Source organism: Antennarius striatus, chromosome 4, assembly GCF_040054535.1.
Source record: "Antennarius striatus isolate MH-2024 chromosome 4, ASM4005453v1, whole genome shotgun sequence".
Classification (NCBI taxonomy): domain Eukaryota; kingdom Metazoa; phylum Chordata; class Actinopteri; order Lophiiformes; family Antennariidae; genus Antennarius; species Antennarius striatus.
In genome coordinates, this window is record NC_090779.1 from 21,932,815 (window position 1) to 21,953,494 (window position 20,680).

Below are 20,680 nucleotides of genomic sequence, written 5' to 3' on the forward strand. Positions count from 1 at the left end.
TTTAAGTCCTGTCACAGTAATAATTAAATGATTCATGTGTAAGGATTTAAAGGGACTATTTCTTCCAAGGAAACCGCCAGATAAAGGAAGACATTTGAACAAATAACACTAAATAGACACTCCATCCAACACAATAATTCTATAACAGTAAAATAAGTGCACTTTGTCTAATTTGAGCTGACTGAATATGAAGGGTTATGGGTATTTAAAAAAGGTGCCTGAGCTTTTATTTTGATAGTGCTGACCGGAACCTCTACCTGGTGTCACGTTTCACCTTTACGCATGTTCGGTGGTGGTCGGGGATATTTGTGGTAAGTGATGGAGGCCGATCTGTGTTTGTCATCGACATAAATAAAACACCTCGGAAAAATCAAATATTTGCTTTTGATCAGGTGACGTCACCGCTTGTTACCCGTGTTTTTCTTCACGTCCGTCATTACTGTGAAAATGATGACGTCGAATCGGTTCTGTGATGATTTATTTACATTTATTTTGGTCAAGACTGATAATATTAAGTATAATTTCGTTGAATGTGTCTCTAGTTCCTGATCTGTCGTCAATGATTGATTGATAATATGAATAAGATCTCCACATTCTACCAGTGTGGCAGTGAAAGAACATGTTCAAACCTGTAGCCAAGAAAAAATATGTACAAATACTCAAACCAAAGTAAAGTCCGTCATTATTATATAATTATAACGCTATTTAATAGAAAGGCTTCAGTGTTCCAGCTGTCACTACTAGTGATACTTCATAGCACATCATTTTCAATGGTTCCCATCATTATAGATGGGTGACATGATGGAAGGGACTGAGAGGGAGAAGACACACAATAACGTTACGTTGTCAAACAAAGTCAACAACAACACTAACTCAGTGTTTATGGAGTATTGATGACCAATTGATCACATCCCATCTTTTTCGTCTTTTGGTTTTAAAATGCTTTCATGTAGCCGTAAGCTTTATTTGATTAATATTTTATTACAGGATAAAATGACTGAGATAAAATCCCTAATCTTGTGTAACCTGAAATTATTTTACAAAATCCCACCTGCAGGTCACCTCCATCACGCCTGTGAACCTGACTCTTTGTGCAGCATCATGTTGGCCAGGAAGGGCCTCCTGCCCGATGGCTTCCTGTTGACCCGTCTGGCTGAGGACCACAACCAGCACAACCGCAGCCGCTCCAGATCTCAGAGGGCTCGCTTCATCACCAAGACTGGATCCTGCAATGTGGCTCACAAGAACATCAGAGAGCAGGTCCTTTAACGTAGAAACCAGCCCACCAACAGTGGTGCTCCAGTTTTACTCACACTCGTCTCCGTTGTGGGTTTCAGGGCCGCTTCCTGCAGGACGTTTTCACCACCATGGTGGACTTAAAGTGGCAGCACTCCTTCCTAATCTTCACCTCTGCCTTCCTCTGCTCGTGGATGCTCTTTGCTATGATCTGGTGGCTCCTGGCTTTTGCTCACGGAGACCTGGAGCCTCGCGACCCCATTGGGGAGCCAGGCCTCGTCCCTTGCATCACGGCCATCCACTCCTTCACCTCGGCCTTCCTCTTCTCCATTGAGGTCCAGGTGAGGTCTGCAGGTGTTCACGTTAGTGTATCCAGACGCAGCTCTTTGTGGGTTTGTCAGCTGTGGTTGTCCCATCTCCTGCAGGTGACCATTGGTTTTGGAGGGAGGATGGTGACGGAGGAGTGTCCTTTGGCCATCATCGTGTTGATCATCCAGAACATTGTGGGGCTCATCATCAACGCCGTGATGCTCGGCTGCGTGTTCATGAAAACGGCGCAGGCCAACCGCCGAGCAGAGACGCTCATCTTCTCCAGAAATGCTGTCATCGCTCAGCGAAACGGTCGTCCAACCTTCATGTTCAGAGTCGGAGACCTGAGGAAAAGTATGATCATCTCTGCCACCATCCAGCTGCAGGTAGGTCGCCCACCTGCTTCTGGCAGTTTTTCCCAATCAGATGGTGAGTACGATATAAACTGTCTCAAACGGAAATTTACTATAAGTCTGAAAACAACATGTTCCAGGTGCTCCAATAAAAAAAAAAGTGATTTCCCTCCAGGTGATCCGGCGAACTGTGACGGCCGAGGGAGAGGTGATCCCGGTGTCCCAGCTGGACATCCAGGTGGAAAACCCTCTGAGGAGTAACGGCATTTTTTTAGTTTCTCCTCTGATAATCAGCCACACCATTGACAGAGGGAGTCCTCTGTACGAGCTGTCAGCCCAGTCCTTGGGCTCCGAGGACCTGGAGGTCATCGTGATCCTGGAAGGTCAGGAACTAGACCCGAATCCTCTAGAATGAATACTCACACAGTCCTGACAAACTGACAAAGAGTATTTTGGCTATGTGTGTTCTTATCTTATAACTGTTCCCAAATTTCCATGAATTGATTGAAAAATATTCCCAAATTATTTAAATTATTCATAACAATCTAATTACAGAACATTCCACATGTTAAACATAAAAAAAGATTTTAAAAAATACCTAAATTAATGTGAAAATAGAAGCAGTGCATTTAACAGGAAGTAAATACAGCCGGTTCAATTCTCTGAGCTTCTTCCTGCTGATGTGATGAAACATGCTTTTTCATGTAGCGCCACCTTTAGGTTAACAAGCTAACAGCACTCATTTACTGCAGAACTCATGCTATTCAGCCTCTGATGGACTTTCTGCTGATTAGCCAATGTTACCGTGCTCCACCATATGTAGTTTATGTGTCAGGTAAATGTGTGTTTCCCTTTAGGTGTTGTAGAAACGACGGGGATCACCATGCAGGCCCGGACCTCTTACACTCCTGAGGAGATCCTGTGGGGCAGACGCTTCGTCTCCATCATGACAGAGGAGGATGGACGTTACTGCGTCGATTATTCTAAATTTGGGAACACGGTTGCTGTCAGGATGTCATCACTCAGTGCCAAGGAGCTGGACCAAACCCGGGGCATCCAGGAAGGAAGCACGGACACCCACCCGCAGGGCTGGGGCTTGGTTCGAGCCGGAAGAGGAGGATTCCGCAGAGGAGGCCGGACCTGTGACAGCTCTGCCCCACAGCCCTGGTACACCCACTCGGAGAAACCAGAGACTCTGTTGGAGCAGAGAGGACAGAAGAAGAATGTGCAGCTGGAGGTGATCGGACGACAGATGGATGACGACACACTGGAGGAGAAGGACGAATAGAAAACGAGAAACAGGCGAGGTGCAGGCCGAGCAGATCCACCTGGTCCTCTAAAGTGCATTTTTTCTTCAGTCAACCCTTCAGTGAAGTGATTCACCTCCTCACATCCACCAAAACCCCATAGGGTGTTATTATTTTATATTACATCCCACTTCACAGCGGTGATGTATTGTAATTGCCATTGTTCGTGTGTTCGTTCATCCGTTCGTATGTCCACCAAATATCTTGGCAACTGTTGCAGATAGAAAGATTAAACTAAAAGCACATTGCTCAGGCGGCAAAGGGGATGAAATTGACATGATGACCTTGACCTTGAGAAAACTGAGTCAAGGTTAAATTTCAACATTTGTACACTCAGGAACCGGATAATATAGAAAGACGAGGGAGAATGCCAGTGTAAGACCATAGATCAGAGCTAGTGCTTTGATCTACCTATGCACTAGCTTTGATCTATGGTCAAAGCTAGTGCATAGCTTTGACCTACCCTGAAAGGTCAAAGCTATGCACTTGTCAGGTACTACTTTCAGGGTACCTTGACCTACCCTTCACGGGATGTTGTAGTCTCTGACTGCCTTGTTGTTATTCAGTTTGAACAAGCCTATGGGCTGCTTTTATGTGGTGTCTTTATATCTAATAAAAAAAACTAAATTTAAATTGTTTATTGTTTTTCCTGAAAATAATTTTGTAGTTCACTTCAAACCCTGTGGAATAAATTTTTGTTGATGAGTGGCTTTGGTTTTCTGTTTGTTACATGTAAGAGAAATTCAGTGAAAAAAGCAAATTAATTGGACATTTTATAAAAACAATGACAGATATCAACAGTTTTCAGGTTTTTATTTCATTATATAGTTAGTTAACAGTTTAAAGCACAGTGCTTTCAAAAGCATTTTGCTCTGTTCCCATCTTTATAATCAAGCCACCTCTTCTCCCCTGACCTGACTGCAGTATTGGTGCAGGGATGTGGACAGATGAAGCCAGCTTGTCTTATGTAACGCTTCACAGGAGGTGAAGGCCATAGAGTCTTGGAGATGGTGGAAGGTGAGGAGCACAATGTGAATCTGGGCTGTCCTGAACAGGGTGGCTCGTCCTTCAGGTTGCCTTCTCATTTTTGTCCCTCTCCGGACCTTTGACAGATCCTTTTTGCAGGAGGAGCGTCTTCATCTACGTCTTCATCTCCATGCTTCCTTTTACGTGGTGGCCTGACTGCACTGGAGTTATTTGCTGGAAATGGATGAAGGAGATGAGGAAAATGCGAAAGGTGGAAAGGACTGCACCCTGTACTGATCCTCTTTGGAGTTGAGAAAGCGTCCAGTGTCCAACTCTTCAGTCTTGACATTAGGGTCCATCGCCAACTGGCCATCGCTGAGAAAGTTGTGTCTTCTCTTGTCCAAAACCAGAGTGAAAGTGAACAGAGTAGGTCCATGTCATTACATGAGGCCCTTATGATGTCACTGAGAATCAAAGGATCAAAGAACAATGAAATTCAATAACACTAACAGAGTAGGGAAGATGGAAGCTTGACAGATATGAATTCCAGACACTGCCCTTTTTACATATTATATAATTATATATGATATAATCTAAATCATTATCATGTAAGCGGTGAAATTACTCAATATTTAAAACAAATGCCGTCACTTGAAAATATAGAAAAAAAAAACTAGCAGAGGATGGTTTCGATCCATCGACCTCTGGGTTATGGGCCCAGCACGCTTCCGCTGCGCCACTCTGCTTTCCGGCCTTATGTACAATCTATCTGATATATAAAAATAACAAAACCGAAAAAGTGTGGGTGTCACTATATTTCAGTGAAGAACTTTATTTTTTTAATTGAATTTCTTATGTCCCAAGTGTAAATTTACATTTTATTTTAGTGTGAACAAAATATCCCTGTGTGTGGTTGCATTTAAAAATGCGGGTATTTAAAAATTACGTGTAGTTGTTTAAGATGTTTAAGATTTGTAAGTTTAAGATACGACAATTATAAGTTGAAAATAAGAGTGATAACACAATGTGATATACAGTAGGTTCTTCTGTTTTACAACAGTCTTTTAAAATCAATTCTATTAGTGATTTCTTGTGATCACTCCCGGAGCACTGGCATTGCTCCTGGAGTGTCCCCTGCCTCACGCCCCTAGTCGGCTGGGAAACTCAGGTCTGACCTGAGACCTGAAGCGATGATGGGAGCCATCGTAAAAGTTCAGCTTTAGTCCACTTCAGACTTCAGGAGACGTGGACGTCATTCAGGAGACAGTCTGCGGGTCTGCGTTGTTGTGTGGACGACCTATCCGCGACTTTTTAAAAACGCTGACGTCTTGTCTGCGACGAAAACCGCTGTGACGTCATATTTATGGGCCCGTGTGTTGTGACAACAAAATGCGGAGGATTCCTATTGGATAAAATTTGACTCAATACTGCCACCACATGGTTTGGCATGCTTATAGCCGTCTTCAAAAACGCACTGGTGCGTTTACGTGTGGACGGAGATTTTGTTAAAAACGCTGTCGTGTGGACGCGAATCGTTTTCGATGCGTTTTTTTAAAAAATCCGTCATCGTGTGGAGGGACGGGGAGTCAAACCAGCGCAGGAGAGAGTTGACACCTACTACTATTACTTAATTTATTCTTTGGTGGATGTTTAATGACAGAAGAGAAAGAAAGAAATTGATTGCACCAGAAATTTCACTAGAATATTTATTTAATATAAAAAAATAATACATCATAGGTGTTGTTATAATATGAAATAAAATGTTTAGATTGTAGCAGATTAATGAAGGATTATGTATTCCTGAAGAAATGAAAATCTCATTCTGGATCACATCTACATTTGCTCTAACATCTCCTTTGCGATTATATTTGGTGGTATTATTAGTTGAGTTTAGAAGTTGATGTTAAAATACCAACATAGATATATTTTTTGTCTCTCTTCTATTTACTTTTAAGTTGATAAAAAAGTATGAAATTAAATCTTAGCAAACAAAGTGAGGAAAAGTGTCCTTATTGACCCGAGAGCTCATAACATTCAGTCCCCTTCATGTTAGCTTCCATTTCCATATCCTACAACAGTCTGCAGTCATTCAGCTCCAGGACCACCAGAGGCTCAGCAGGGTCCCCAACAGACTCAGGACCGGCATTGACGTGGTCACTGCGTTGCCAGAGTTGCAAAGGTTGCTGTTACAGCAGCGAAAGTTGAATTGGGCAAAATATGGGAACATCAGGGGGAGACGAGAGAGGTTGCAGTCGGTGTACCGGATACACTGACGGACGGTCTTCCCTCCTGAAACAGACAGAGAAACGCCAAAATACAGCATCAGGAACAGTCAAAATTTGAATTGAGGATTGTTCATCTATACTGTACATCCTAAAGAGAACTGAACCTTTACTTTAAATACTTCAGGTGAAGTTCTTTACTTAATTGTTTGTAAGGTTCTGACTGACCTCTTTCACTCACAGATATACAAGCGTCTTCATACGTGCACTCCTGCACGTTTTCACAGCGTCCTGTGTAGTCAGAACATTTATAGCAGCGAAGTCCAGAACCTAAAGAAGAAGAAGAAGAAGTTAAACATTTGTTGCTGAAAATAATTTCATCCTCAGAGATCAGTTTCTGTTTCTGTAACAGATTCTATGTCCCATCTGATGATGGCCCAGATCTGGACAGCCGACAGACTTTTGTCCAGTTCATGCTGCCAACAACACTGAGCTGGTAAATAACAGACCCGGTGTCTACTGGTCCAGGACTGGGTGCCAATACCAACAAACAAGCCCTGCCAGCATTGGGCAACAAAGACCCCGAGAAATCTATCTGATGGCTGGGAAGACCGAGTTTCCTTCAGCACCACTTAGATGAATCTGGATGGCAAACAGGAGGAGGAGGTCCTGCTAACATTGGAGGTGTCGTTCACACTGGTTTCATGAGCGAAGTGGAACCCAGATCCCCCTGGTGAGAGACGTGTCAGAGCCAAGTAAAAGGTGCAGAGCTGCTTAGAACGGGAGCTACCTGTCCATTTGATACCATTTGCTGTCAAATGTTTCGTTTCAACTTGTCAGAAGACACATAATTTTGTTGTACTAATCAGAAAACACTTTCATTATATGGTCAGGGAAGCAAATCATAAGCAGTGACAAAATTCAGTATTAGGGTAAAAACAAAAGACTAAATGAACCACAAACTGTACTGTTTTCTGTACAAGCTGTTAGCTCAGTTAGCTTTGGAGTTAACAGAACAGAAACTAGAACCAAGGCAGTCACACACTGCAACATCCTGCGACACCCCTGAATTCAAAATTTTACCCTGACCTACTTGCATAGGTCAAAGATTAAAGCTGGTGCTTTGACCTACTTTCACGGATCAAAGCAGTAACTTTGATCTATAGTCTTTCTCACACTGGCCTTCTCCCTCATCTTTCTATCTTGTCCGGTTCCTGAGTGTACAAAAGTTGAAATTTCACCTTGACCTAGTATTCTCAAGATCAAGGTCATCTTCTCATTTTCATCCCCTTTGCCCCCCGAGTAATGTGCTTTTTGTTTCATCTTTCTATCTGCAACGGTTGCGGGGATATTTGGTGGACTAACAGACGAACAAAACAGACTGACGAACACATGAACACCGACAATTACAATACATCACTGCTTTGAAGCGGGATGTAATAAATCACTTAAACTAAACGGAGATTATGGAAATGACTGTTTTGATCCTTATAATTTTGTTTGTATACTGTTTTAAGTACATAAAATGTATATATCCTGTTTCCACTCACCTAAATGAATTGTCCAACAACAAACCAGGAGGAAAAGTCCAAGGCAGAGCTTCATGTCTCCTGAAGACCAGGACCAGAATGAGGATCAGGCTGGAGCAGCAGAGGGTTCTGTTGGGTTCTTGTCCGATCTGTTACACTCTGACCCTGTGAGGACGACAGACGCCACTGAGAACAGCTCTTTGTCCCGCAGACCACAAAGATTCCCTGTCTGGTCAAATGTCCTCCTCCTTCTCCTCCTCCTCCTCCTTCTCCTTCTCCTTGCCTCCAACAATCATTTGGTTACAGCCTGACTGAGGTTTTGTTATAGTCGCACTACTCAGTTTATATGATGCTCCTTTATTTAAGGCTCTATATTACACTTAATAAGCTGTGGTGAATATTCTGCGTACATCCCTGAAAACTGTGTTAATCGGCTACTAACATGATTCCACACTCAGAGAAACTCAGACGTCCATCATGAAGTTACTCAGCTTTGATTGACAGAAGGGAAGAAAGAATAACACAAAAATTAAAGAAGACATGAGGTGAGAATAACCTGAACTGATGAGTATCAGATGGTCTGATGGAGGAAATAGAGGCTGTTACCTTTCATTCAAGACCGAAGACACTAGAAACAAAGACTGAGCAGAAACTGGTTCTATGGACCTGTTCAACATGTCATTATGTATGATTATAAAATGAACTTGATGTTAAAATCATGCAGAATTCTGAGATCAATCTGTATGATGACAACTTTACTTTTCTAATATTTCAAGTGCACGTTCCATTTCATTAGTGGAATAATCAACTAGACCCTCAATGAACACAAGGACTCTGCTGGAGCTGCCCAGTCAGACCAGTATGCGTTGGTTTGGCATGTGAGTGTTTCTGTTTCTCCAGCAACCTCTGAGGCATCACAGGCATGCAGTAACATAATTACCAGAATGTCAACCTTTAAATCTGATTAACTCATTCTTATTAATTCCACATTATAGTTTTGCTGTTTCTCCGTACTGGACTTGGGTCTGTAGTATCATGTAGAGATGAGGGCATTAAACAATTAATTTAAAGAAAGTATTTGTGTGCATAAATAGGTGGCATCTAACCTCACTGTGAGGAATTGTGGATATATTTAATCAAACAAGCTGCAACCAGGCCGGTAACATGCCTGCATCCACATTACACGTCAAACCCAAGTAGAACATTTCAAAGTGTCCAAGTGAAATATTACCTGTACAGAGTTGGTGTTGATAGCAGTTTTACTCAGGTTCTTAGGGTAGTGAGCAGAGTGGGTGCGTGTCCTTTAATTTATGTCACCTGAGGTCTTTAAAATATCACTGAGAATCAATGGATCAAAGCACAATGATTTCTGATGACAGTAACCGACAATAATCGACAATAACTTCCAGCAATTCAGTCAACATTTACCACACATTCAGTAAATACCTGTAGAGAGTTAGTGTTTATAGTAGTATCACTCAGGTTCTCAGGCCAGTGAGCAGAGTGGGTCCATGTCAGTAGTAATAGTACTATAGTATAACAGTAAACAGTAGTAATTGTACTAAGTGAGAGTACTAGGTCCAAAAACATCTTAACATGAATGGACCAATCAAAGGAAAGGAGTATTCTGATTGGAAGTTTGATTGGCCAATCAGCATCAGCTGTGTGTAACTATTATAGTATAGAACTATAATAGTTACACCCTCCCCAGGGCTGGGGAGGGTATCTTATCACACTGAGTCTTCACTGTTGAGAGAAAATGAAGTTTATGTTGGGACAAAAGGCCTCCTGCAGATTCACACAGCAGCTGGATGCAGATAGTTGGTCTTCTGTGTGCAGCTGGCAGTCCGGTCTGTCACAGCCTGGGACGATACATGGCCCCACATTCATCCCCACCAACCACAGCAAAGTCTGTTTTCTGTCTGATCATATACTCAACTAAGAAGCAACTAGACCAGACCCAGAAATGTTGGTATGGGATATGCAAGTTTGCAGGAAGGTAAACCAGGAATATTCCTGGACTGGAAGCTCTTGTACTTGAGCAATGGGCTAAGATTCCTAAGGAAAGCTGCCACACGCTGGTGTGTGGATCTGTGGTATATGGTGGCACAGTATATCACCCTATTGCCTAAAGGTCCTGGGTTCAAATCCGCCAGGGACTTTAGAATTAGGAACATGCCTGTTCTCATTGAGTCCGCTCAGATTCCCCCGCAGGTTCCTCCAACCACCAGAAACATGCAATATAAATGAAGTGGTGATTCTAAATTTTTCCCATGAATGTGTATTTTTTGTTGTGTCTCATTTGTCCTTGTGACAAACTGGCAACCCTGCCTCCCACCCAGGACCTTAAACAGAACAACGCGGTACAGAAAATGGAGTGCATAAATCAAAGCATGATTGATTTGGAATATGATGGGGTGTCAAATCGCTTCCTGCTTTGCTGATGCTCTTTCTTCCACATCTTTAGTCCGAATCTGTGGGAGACTGTTCTCTGGTGAAATGTCTCCTGGGGGCCAACACAAAACACTAAATAACTGGTTTCTTTCTATGATGGCTCCTCCGCCCAGACCACGGCCCCTGATCCCGGTAGCACCCTGACTCCCTTCAACTCCTGACGGTCTCCTCTGTGGGATCTTTCTTTAAAACGATGCATGCAGAGCTCTCAGGAGACTCGTGTTTAATCCATGAATGCAGCTCTATTGGTGGATTCAACAGAGTTGGAATGGACAACATCTTACTCACCATAAAGAACAACAGGAACAGGCCTCAGAGCCCGTCTGTGGATGTTGGACTTAGGTCAATAACTTCATTCTACTTCCTGTTTACATCCCACCAAGCATCATGGGAACTGTAGTTACTAATTTCACTTCATGTGACATTAGTGTAAATGTTTTTACACCAATCACATTAATGATGATTAGTGTAAAAACATTACAGAATATCAAGTGTTTTGCCCTTTTAACATATCATTCATAAGTCAAATTCTAGTTCCTCTGTGACCAAACTAAGTTCATCAAACAGGTCTCAGACTACAATATTATTATTATTATTATTATTATTATCATCATCATCATCATTATTATTATTATCATAATCATCATAATCATTATTATTATTGTTAACTTTATTATTAATAATAATGAAACATGCAATATTACTATTGTTATTATGATTATGATTGATAATGATGATGATGATGATGATGATAATAATAATAATAATAATAATAATAATAATAATAATAATGTTACCATCAAAGTGAACATTCATTAAAACATTCCCCATTTTGGATTAAAATATCATACAACAACAAAACACACCTTTGTGATAGTTTTACGATCAGTCTTACACAGCAATAAAAATCATGACATGACCGTGAAAAAGACTCCTTATCTAGTTTTTCTCGTGATAATAATCAAAATTTTTCCAAATGTTTAAACCTTAAAGTTGAAGGAAAAAAAACCCAAATTTTACAAAAGTTTTTAATAATGAAAAATAATCATAAAGCAAACATAGCAGCCTGCATCTTGTCTCCTTGCTATTTCATTTATTTCAGTCTTAAAGACAAACATCTTAATAATAACACTCAAAAGCAACAGCTTCTGTACTTCATGCTGTTTTGAAATTATTTGAAGAGCTTTAAGCTTTATGCTTTGGCAAAAACTGATTACCTGATAGAAACAGGAAGCAGTGAAAATAAGATGATGTCCAGCAAAAAGTGTGTAAACTAATGTGGAGATGCAGCAGAGCAGAACAGCAACCGCTCCTCTTGCTGCAGTCGATTATCGTGAAACAATCATCAGATTCAAGAGAAAACACTCTCCTTAAAAACAGACTCAAGCACACACAGAGCATCTATATAGAAATATAAAGCCTTCATAGTCTTCCTCATCTGTCAGGCACTATATAGAATATAACAGACCGTCTGAAGCGGAGCAGTCGCAGATTCAATCCGACTGTTCTCAGTGAATCACTTTTGTTCTAGTGCTTCATTATTCAACAGTCTGGAACATTTCAGCTGAATGTGGGCACAAGACAACAGAAACCACAACAAAAACAAGAACAACAACATGGCAGCTTCCTAGAATGAAGCTGGTGCTTTTTGTGTTGCGTCTTCTTGGTTGTGTTGCATCACTTTGTGGTTCATTTGTGACTTTGTTTTCTGTGTCTTCTTAATTGTCACTTTGTGCCCTTGATCTTATGCCTTTTCAGTCATTTAGCATGTCCTCTAAGTTTGGTTGTGTCCCTACGTCGTCTTTTGAAGTCTACGTTAAATTTGTAACTCTGTGTTGCTTTGTACCTCTACAATTATTTTTTGCCTCTTTCTGGTCATTTTACATCCAGGTTTTTTTTTCCATCCCTGCAAATGTTTTCATCTCCATGTGATGTTCAGAGGGTGTTTTTTTTTAACCTTTGTTTTGCTTTCATTTTGAAGACTTTGTGTGTCTGCAGTAAAGATGTATCTCTATGGTTGTCTTTGCATCTGTGCGTGTTTTCTTTCTTTTCTTTTTTTTTTGTTTCTCTAGTCTTGTTGTCTGGTTGTGATTGTTTCATGTTTGTTCATTTATGTTGTGTCTTGTAGTTTTTTGTTTTACATGTAAAGCCCAGCATCTTTTCCCAGTGGGACTGTTGTGTGTCCAGCTGACACCAGCTAACCTGATTTTTGTCCAGCGCTGTAAAACTCAATGTTTTTATCTGGTGGACCCTGGTATCAGTCTGGTATTAAGCCTCCATCCCTGTCCTGGGATGACTTTATTGTGTTGCTTGGTGGAGAAATATTGAAAAATGTTGAAGCTGTTATTTTTTACTTATTGTTGTTGTCCTTTCTCTCGATTGCCTTCCTAGAGACATTGATCCGTTCGTTCAGATGAGTGAAAAGTGGAGGCAGCTCTTGTGCAGTCAGGTTGCAATATTTTGGTTAATTATTGCAAACAATAATTATTCCCGTTTTTGTGATTGTAGCTAAATATCAGGATAGAACTCCGCGTTGAAGTCAACGCTGTGCAAGACGGCCTTCTGATCAGCAGCCGGCATCTTGTTTAACACCTCCGTCGACAGAGAGTAGCTGCTGCCAGACTTCTCCTCAAACCAACTGTCCAAAGCTTGCTTTGCATCAAAGTTAGAGATGGGCGGTCCGTTCACGGCCACAGTCAGCAGGTCGTTCATCTGCTCCGGTGTCAGCCGGGAACGAGTGTTCTTGCACATCTTGTGCAGAGACCTGCGGCCTTTATCGCAGCAGGTCATACAACAGGGTTGGACTCTGACGACCTGCACGATCCGATTCAGCAAAGGAAAGCGCTGCTTGTACCTACAGATGTGACTGATGACCTGCTTGAAACCATTCATGCTGTAGTAGTCTGCTTTCAGATCCTTCCATTCCACCACCAGGTTGTCTCTGTCTCTCAAGCCCTCTTGACCTCTAGAGGGAATGGACTCCAAATAGTTAAATATTGTCTGGATTTCTTCCTCCCCATAAGTTTGCAGGTCCTCTCGGTTCTGAGGCCAGGTGGACAAGTCCAGGACCTTGCAGGCTTTGGCAAATGAACGGCTCTGTAGATCCAGCCTCTGACAAAGAATTCCCCGACTCCTGTTGCAGATCTTTTCACGGATGGACTGAAACTTGGATTCTGCAACACGCAAATTTTTCAGAGCAATGCCGTTGAAGTTGTCATGGAACTTTTCCTCAAACTCCTGCAGATGTTCTCCGGGGCAGTCCACCAGTTGTCCAATCTCTAGAATGGCCTCCTCTATCTTGACTTCCACTTGTGACACAAGGAGATACTCTGTCTGAAAAGTAAAAGCTAATCGTGAGAGAACAGCCGTGATGTCCAGAAGGAAGTAGATGAGCTTTACTGCCTGATAGTCCATGAGGAACTGGAGGAGGGTGAGGGCAATGGCTGCAGCATCAGCTCTCTGTGTCTGGCTGCTGATCTCCTTAAGATGACCGACTACTTCCAGGTAATCTTTGATGAGTGCATGAAGGACATTTGGTTCACCTATGACCCAACGAATGGCTCGAATGTCTCCTAGGAATTCAGTCTCCTCTGACAGCGTTGGAGCAATGAAACGCAGTTCAGCCATCATACGTGGGTAGTAGCGGTAGAAGCTGAGGAGCTGCTTGAGATTATTCTCTAGATCTTCCAAGCAGGGCAGCTCCTTCCCACAGATGGCATCCAGAACCTCCAGATGGGGTCGATGGATCATGATGGGAAAACAGAGGATCCAAGGAAAAGTCTTTTGTACAGCAATGTACAGGTTGGATCTCATTCCTGATGAGATGTTGGTGCCATCGACCCCAAAACCAACCACGAGCAAATCCTGAAACCTGAGGCCAAGGACACTGAAGGCACGATCCATAGCCTGGAGATATCCATCCACATTTGTTATATTCAGTCTCTCCAGGGACAAGAACTCAGTGTTTGGAGAACCCTCATTGCTGATGAACTGGACATAAACTGCCACCATGTCTGACAGAAGGTCATCACTTTGGGCATCCATGATGACACTCAGGTACGGAGAAAGGCGCATCTTCTCTGCCAGATCTTCCCTTAAAGCCCGTGCAATGTGGTGGATGAGGATCTGACAGTCGCCTTCGTTCATGTACTGGTCCACCACTTTGAGATCACACCTCTTCAAAAGCTCCGCCAGTGGACGGAGGTCAGAGAAGGGCCGTCCTTCCAGGGCCAGATGGTATGCTGCATTGAACAGCAGCATCATGTTCTTGCACATCTCTTCTGTCTTTTCCGGATGCATACGCAGCTTATACAGCTGCAGACACTTCTTATGGAGGTTGCTCTGGCTATGTAGCTTGATGGTGTGGATCTTAAACTGCTTGGAGCCGATGATGAAGGCAGAAGTTCGAGACGACTGGACGGTGTACTGGCGGCAAACGTGGCACCACATCTCATTGAGGGTTGGTGAATAACGAAGAAACCAGAACTTTTTCAGCCACTCCTGCTTGAAGCGGCGAATCCGTCGGCCTCCTCCAGAAGAGAGCTTTGATGGGTCTTCAGGAGAAATCACAAGGTCGGCGGCAATTGACTCGTCAGCAGAATCCACGTCCTGGTCATCCTCATCCATACCAACATGAATGGGCGTCAAACGATCCATCTCTGCAAAGGAAAACATGATAAATTCTTACAACCACTACATAGATCTTACTGATTTAATCCTGGATTACAGAAAATCCTGGATTGCAGAAAATGTATTAAATTTAAGGACTTACTAAACAATTGGAGACATCTTATTGAGCCCTCCAGCAGATAAATATGTTTGTTTTATAGTTCAATGTTATTTTTAAATCTCGTCCTTCTAAATGTGTGTAAAGATCAAGAACTGAAGTGGAGAAAATGAAAGTATGGTGGAGCCATTAGAGCGTCAGTTGATCCCACTACCAGAAGGGGGCGACAGTGGTTCCACACTTCACGCTAAAGTAAAATATGCTCAAATTGAAATACAGTACTAGAATTAACTATTTCAAGTTTTACGATATCAAGATGACAGCCACTGATTTGTGGTGTCTAATGGCAACAACCACTGAATGGATTCTCATGAAGCCATTCATGGTCTCTGTTGCATGGACAGCAGAAAATTTAGTGACACTGAATGAAGAGCAAAGTGGTCAACTCAAGTAGCTCAGCACAAAATAATGCGACCAGAGGATGGATGGTGTTTCAGACGTTCATGATCCATGCTGTTAGACACAGCAATAAACAATCTGAAATTGGACACCAGAGGAATAAACACAGACCTTCCTCTGGGTTTTGGGCCCAACCATGATTTTCCAGAACCTACCGTGAAAATCTTCGATGGGGCCTTGTTCAGGGTTGGGCGGAGCGTGATCGTGTTGGGCCTGGGTTCGTTGAGATGTTGGAGGACAGACCGCATCACTGTGTTTTCCTCTGAGACGGGACAGCTCCTCCTCCAGCTCCACGATCCTCCTCTTTAGTTTGACACAGTTGGGGCAGAAGGAGGTGCTACTCTGGCTCTCCTCCTCTTTCTTCTCCACCTTCAAATTCAAAGTGTTTATGCTGCTTTCAGGAGATCCAAGCACTGCCTTCTTACCCTCAGTGGGGTGGGAAGACTGGGATCTGGAATTGCAGAAGTTTTCTAGAGAAGCCTCCAGGACATCTTTGAATATGAGGTCGATCTTCTTCCTCTTGGTGGGGGGCTGACCGTCTGGCTCTTCGTTTGTTTGTTTACTTGGGCTAGTTTTGACCTGCAGAGCAGACTGCAGGCATGGAGACTTAAAGTCCTTCTGAATATCATGCGGGTCTGTCAGCTTCCCGATATCTGAAATTAAATGGTTTACATAGCGTTGTAAGCAAAATAGCAAATAAACATAACAAAAAGCTTATGATTGTGGTGGTCAGCCATTGATTGAATGAGATGAGTTTTAAACATTAAAAAAACAAAATTATAAATCACTGGCTGTCAATAATGTATAATAATATAACATAGAAGTTATGAATACATCTGATTTTCCTTAATGGTGGCTCTGGATCACACCATTTTGGTGTTATCCTATTCACTTGAGTCCAGCTCACCTGTGTCCAGGCTGCTGCCAATCGTCTCCTGAGAGATGCAGTGGAGTCGTCGGATGTAATCGCTGCTGTACCAGACCCTCAGTTTGTCTCCCACCGCCAGCGTCCGACACACTCTGAAGTAGATGTTCCTCTGGTGCTGAAACGCCGTCAAGTTCCTGTCGCTCTCATCCGGTGAGGTCCGGACAAACCTGCAGGATCATCAGAGGACACACAAGAACGTCAAATGCCTCTTTCTGAAATCAGCCCAAAATGCATTTTTCCCTCATTTTAATTCCACAGTACAGTAGTACCTTGACATACGAGCTACTCGACATACAGGTTTTTGGAGATGCGAGCCGTCACTCTGTCCATTTTTTTGTTTGACATATACTGTACGAACATCCAAGATACGAGCCATGCTTCAGGACACCACCACTAGTTGGCGGATGGATACAACATCAGCTGAGACCGGATCTCATTCTTTAAATAGGTATTGTCCATGAAGTAAAGACGTTTCTTGTGTGTTGCCATGATTTTTCCAATTTTTTTCATATTTTTATTCAATGTGTGCATAACTTATATATAACTAATTATGCACAGGTCAAGTATGCATGTCCATTGGTTGATAGATAATATTATTTTTTTTATAATCTAGGTTGTTTGGGGCTCAGTCACGGAACGACTTGAACTCATATCTCAAGGTAGGACTGTATATGCCTCTGAAATAATTGCCAAAAACATGAAAAACAACCTGGAAGAAGTTACATCCATGATAAGCAGATGCTTTGAAAATAAAAAATGATCACCTCATCCAGTTAGCTTTGGTCTCATCACTGCCATCGATGGATTGATATGTGTTGTTAAAATCAACAATCTGGAAGAGAACAGAGTTCAGATATTAGCTGCAGTTAGTCTGGACTGGTTGTTAGCTGGACTCGGACTGGTTCCACTCACAATCCAGGAGAAGAGGCCGGAGGATTTGTCCTTAGACACCAGCTCCCCTTCAAACGGACCAAACACCGCCCCCTTGGGGATGTTTGGATCCACACAGCGGACGTCCACCTCGTCTCCCTCGTTGAAGACCTCAAGGCCTGATGGGACGGTGAGCGCTGCCCTGTTGGCTGACCCCGGGGGTGTGGGTGTGTCAGGGACAAAATACGGGGGCCCGTGGGATGGACACACCTTCTGGAAATAATCTCGGCACTCTTCGCAGTCTGGAGAAGGGGTAGCATACTGATGTTAGCATTTAAATAGTGGTCAACAAAATTGACACACTAGTTAACTAATTAACTGTTTACCTAAGTTAGTATGCCACGCTAAACTACGACTGATAACTAAACATCATACCTTCTGAATGTCACATACTAGATTTGGTTTTCTATGATGTATCATGCTAGTGTTAGCATGTGGCAATGTGTAGAGTGTTCTAGCAAGAAGTGCTACACTGCTGTAGAGTTGAGGATGTGAAAAAGCCAAACTCACACCAGCGGTCCAACGACAGCTCGCTCATGTTGGCACCATGTTGGTAGACGAGCAGAACATCGTCCTCAGAAGGTCTGCAGAACAACAAAACAGTACAGACACCATGATCAGTAACACACCATGATCAATAACACACCATGATCAATAACACACTATGATCAATAACACACCATGATCATTAACACATCATGATCAATAACACACTATGATCAATAACACACCATGATCAATAACACATCATGACCAGTAACAGATTATAATCACAAAACTGCAGTAGTCATAAAAATCCTGATTACAGTATTACTAATGTATTACTGCAGTATTACTACAGTGCTATTCCACTACAGTATTACTACAGTGTTGTTCTACTACATTATCACAACAATGTTACTTTACCACAGTGTATTACAGTGTTACTACTGTATCACTAATTTGCTACTATACTGCAGTGTTACTACAGCTAATATACCACACTATCACTACAGTGTTGCTCTACTACAGTATTACTACAGTGTTAATACAGTACTACCACAGCATACTACAGTACTTCTATAGTACTGCTATAGTGTAAATACAGTATTATTACAATGTTACTAGAGTAGAGGGTAGAGCATAACTTTATTGATCCCTTAAGGAGGTTCCGTCAGGTATATTACAGTATGACTACAGTGACACTCCACTACAGTATTACTACAGTGTACTACTATGATGTACTACTATGATGTTACTACAGTATATTATAGTATTACTGTACTACGGTGTTACTACAGCATATTACAGTATTACTATGGTGTTACTACAGTAAACTGTCGTGACTTAAACTGTTATCTTGTGTTTTTATTTGAAGTCGCGTTGGGGAGGTCATTTCTAAACTGAACAGAACTACTGAACCTTCATTTTCACACATGAATCCATCTTGGATAAATTATAATATTTTTTATCTATTCCAGCTGCTTCTTTATTTCTCCTCTGTGTGTTCAATCCTGAGTCAGACCAGATGTGGTGTAAACCGGTTCAGGTCCAGTGTATATTTCTGGTGTCACTACATGTGGTTTGTACCTGTGTGAACCCACCTGACTACTTAATCCAGTCTGGACATCACGACCTACAGATCCTCTAAACGCCCCACGAACAGAGGAGCCAGAGTCGGTTTAATTTTTAATCCGTGTCGTCTGTTAATCCGGGATATTGGCGGGTTAGTTGATGATTAGCGACAGAGTTCTAATATGCGCCATGCTTTCTGTTCGCTGCCTGCAGCCTGCTGGCAATCTGCCTGCTGTTTTCGGAAGCCATGTTCGTGGCCACAGTGGCTACCGATACCGACCCACCTTGATCAGACGCGCCGCGGGGACAGCGACCCTCTCCCCGGGGGTGACGCTGGACCCTCCGCCCCGGCCGCTGACTCCACGGCGGTCCGCTGATGCAAAGTTTGCCGTTAATTTTTACAGCGATTCGGTCGCCTCCGAGCTTTGACCACCATTTTTTAATCACAGGAAATGACATGGAGAACGGAAGAAAGCAAAAATTAAAGTTAACAGAGAGAATTTGAGGCCCGAGTTCAGTCTGACAGGAAACCCGGAGCAGTTCACCGCCTTAACTGGAAACAGGCAAGAAATTACACTCGACAGTGTGTACAACTACAATATGTAATAATACAGTAAAACACATAGAACTGAGTGATTCAACTTCCCAATTACTGGTAAAAACATATTGATCAGCTGGTCACAATCAAATCACGTGACATAGTCAATAAAACACTACACTAGTTATCAAAGGAATCTCTTTTTTAAAATCCAGTCTATTTTTTACTGCTGTCTGAAAATGATCTACCCTCCTGAATGTCATCATCATCATCATGATAATGATGATGATGATGATGATCATCATCATCATCTTACGTTTACTTGTCTATACTTTGTTGTGCACACACAACATTTTAAATGTTAAAATAATACAGTTTGCATTTGGACTGCTCTAGGTTTAATTTGCTAAACACAATGCAATACTAATTCCAGACACAGACCTTTTACATTGATTGATAATGACATCTATATCAGTACCACGCATTGATATTGTTAATGTCTCTCCTAAGCGGTCAAATTAGTCGATATGTAAAATAAATGCCATCACTTGCAAAAAAAATAAAGGAATAAAAAAAAAAATTAGCAGAGGATGGTTTCGATCCATCGACCTCTGGGTTATGGGCCCAGCACGCTTCCGCTGCGCCACTCTGCTGTCTTACATTGAAGGAGGTTTATTAGGTATATATAATTAACAAAACCTAAAAGCTGTGGGTCGTACATGACGTTTATGACTTGAATGTACTTGACTTGTACAACGAAGAGCTTTAATTGTTTTTTTTTTACATTAAGTTTCATTTCTTGCTTTTTTTGACTCGTAGGATCACATGAGAGCTCAAACTAGTTGAATCGTCCGTGACTGAAGAGACGGTTTCGGTGCTGCCTCCTAGTGGTCACTATATGAATCTGCGTGGTTAGTTGTTAAACGTATGAAAGTTTGTATCTAATCATTTTAGATTTGCTGACAATAACACATACATTTTGTGATTATTATTGAATATATTTTTGAGATAGATTCATGGTGAATCAGGTCTTCCTTTAAGTTAAAATATATTTATGATTGATGATAGCTGATTATAGATGATGTCAGTGGATGCTACAGTTATTGTAGAAGCTTTTTAACTTGTTTAATATAATTTTTGCATACATTTGATTCCTGTTGTGAGTTTAT

At 42.0% G+C, this 20,680-nt stretch overlaps 3 protein-coding genes across 6 annotated transcripts; 1 reads left to right on the top strand and 2 right to left on the bottom strand.

Moving 5' to 3' along the window:
- Positions 1–256: 256 nt before the first annotated feature.
- Positions 257–3,798, top strand: kcnj11l (potassium inwardly rectifying channel subfamily J member 11, like). Of its 3 annotated transcripts, none has more exons than XM_068313350.1 (6): positions 257–311; positions 1,058–1,260; positions 1,338–1,577; positions 1,662–1,974; positions 2,060–2,281; positions 2,756–3,798. In XM_068313350.1, exons 2-6 carry the CDS (start codon positions 1,102–1,104, stop codon positions 3,184–3,186), a joined length of 1,365 nt encoding a protein of 454 aa, XP_068169451.1. In that variant the 5' UTR covers positions 257–311; positions 1,058–1,101; the 3' UTR covers positions 3,187–3,798. The 3 variants fall into 3 exon arrangements, with proteins under 3 accessions (XP_068169451.1, XP_068169453.1, XP_068169452.1); XM_068313352.1 differs by having other exon boundaries at positions 1,662–1,931; positions 2,074–2,281; XM_068313351.1 differs by lacking the exon at positions 257–311 and adding an exon at positions 318–392.
- Positions 3,799–5,863: 2,065 nt separating this feature from the next.
- On the bottom strand, positions 5,864–8,466 carry cd59b (CD59 molecule (CD59 blood group) b). Its single transcript, XM_068313425.1, has 3 exons — positions 7,944–8,466; positions 6,622–6,723; positions 5,864–6,460 (listed from the first exon to the last, which is right to left on the bottom strand). Exons 1-3 carry the CDS (start codon positions 7,996–7,998, stop codon positions 6,261–6,263), a joined length of 357 nt encoding a protein of 118 aa, XP_068169526.1. The 5' UTR covers positions 7,999–8,466; the 3' UTR covers positions 5,864–6,260.
- Positions 8,467–11,396: 2,930 nt separating this feature from the next.
- Positions 11,397–19,528, bottom strand: prdm11 (PR domain containing 11). 2 transcript variants are annotated; one of them, XM_068313348.1, is made up of 7 exons: positions 19,258–19,528; positions 17,930–18,003; positions 17,402–17,661; positions 17,254–17,321; positions 16,469–16,656; positions 15,717–16,214; positions 11,397–15,034 (listed from the first exon to the last, which is right to left on the bottom strand). In XM_068313348.1, exons 2-7 carry the CDS (start codon positions 17,955–17,957, stop codon positions 12,885–12,887), a joined length of 3,192 nt encoding a protein of 1,063 aa, XP_068169449.1. In that variant the 5' UTR covers positions 17,958–18,003; positions 19,258–19,528; the 3' UTR covers positions 11,397–12,884. The 2 variants fall into 2 exon arrangements, with proteins under 2 accessions (XP_068169449.1, XP_068169448.1); XM_068313347.1 differs by having other exon boundaries at positions 19,003–19,528.
- Between the last annotated feature and the right edge of the window lie 1,152 nt (positions 19,529–20,680).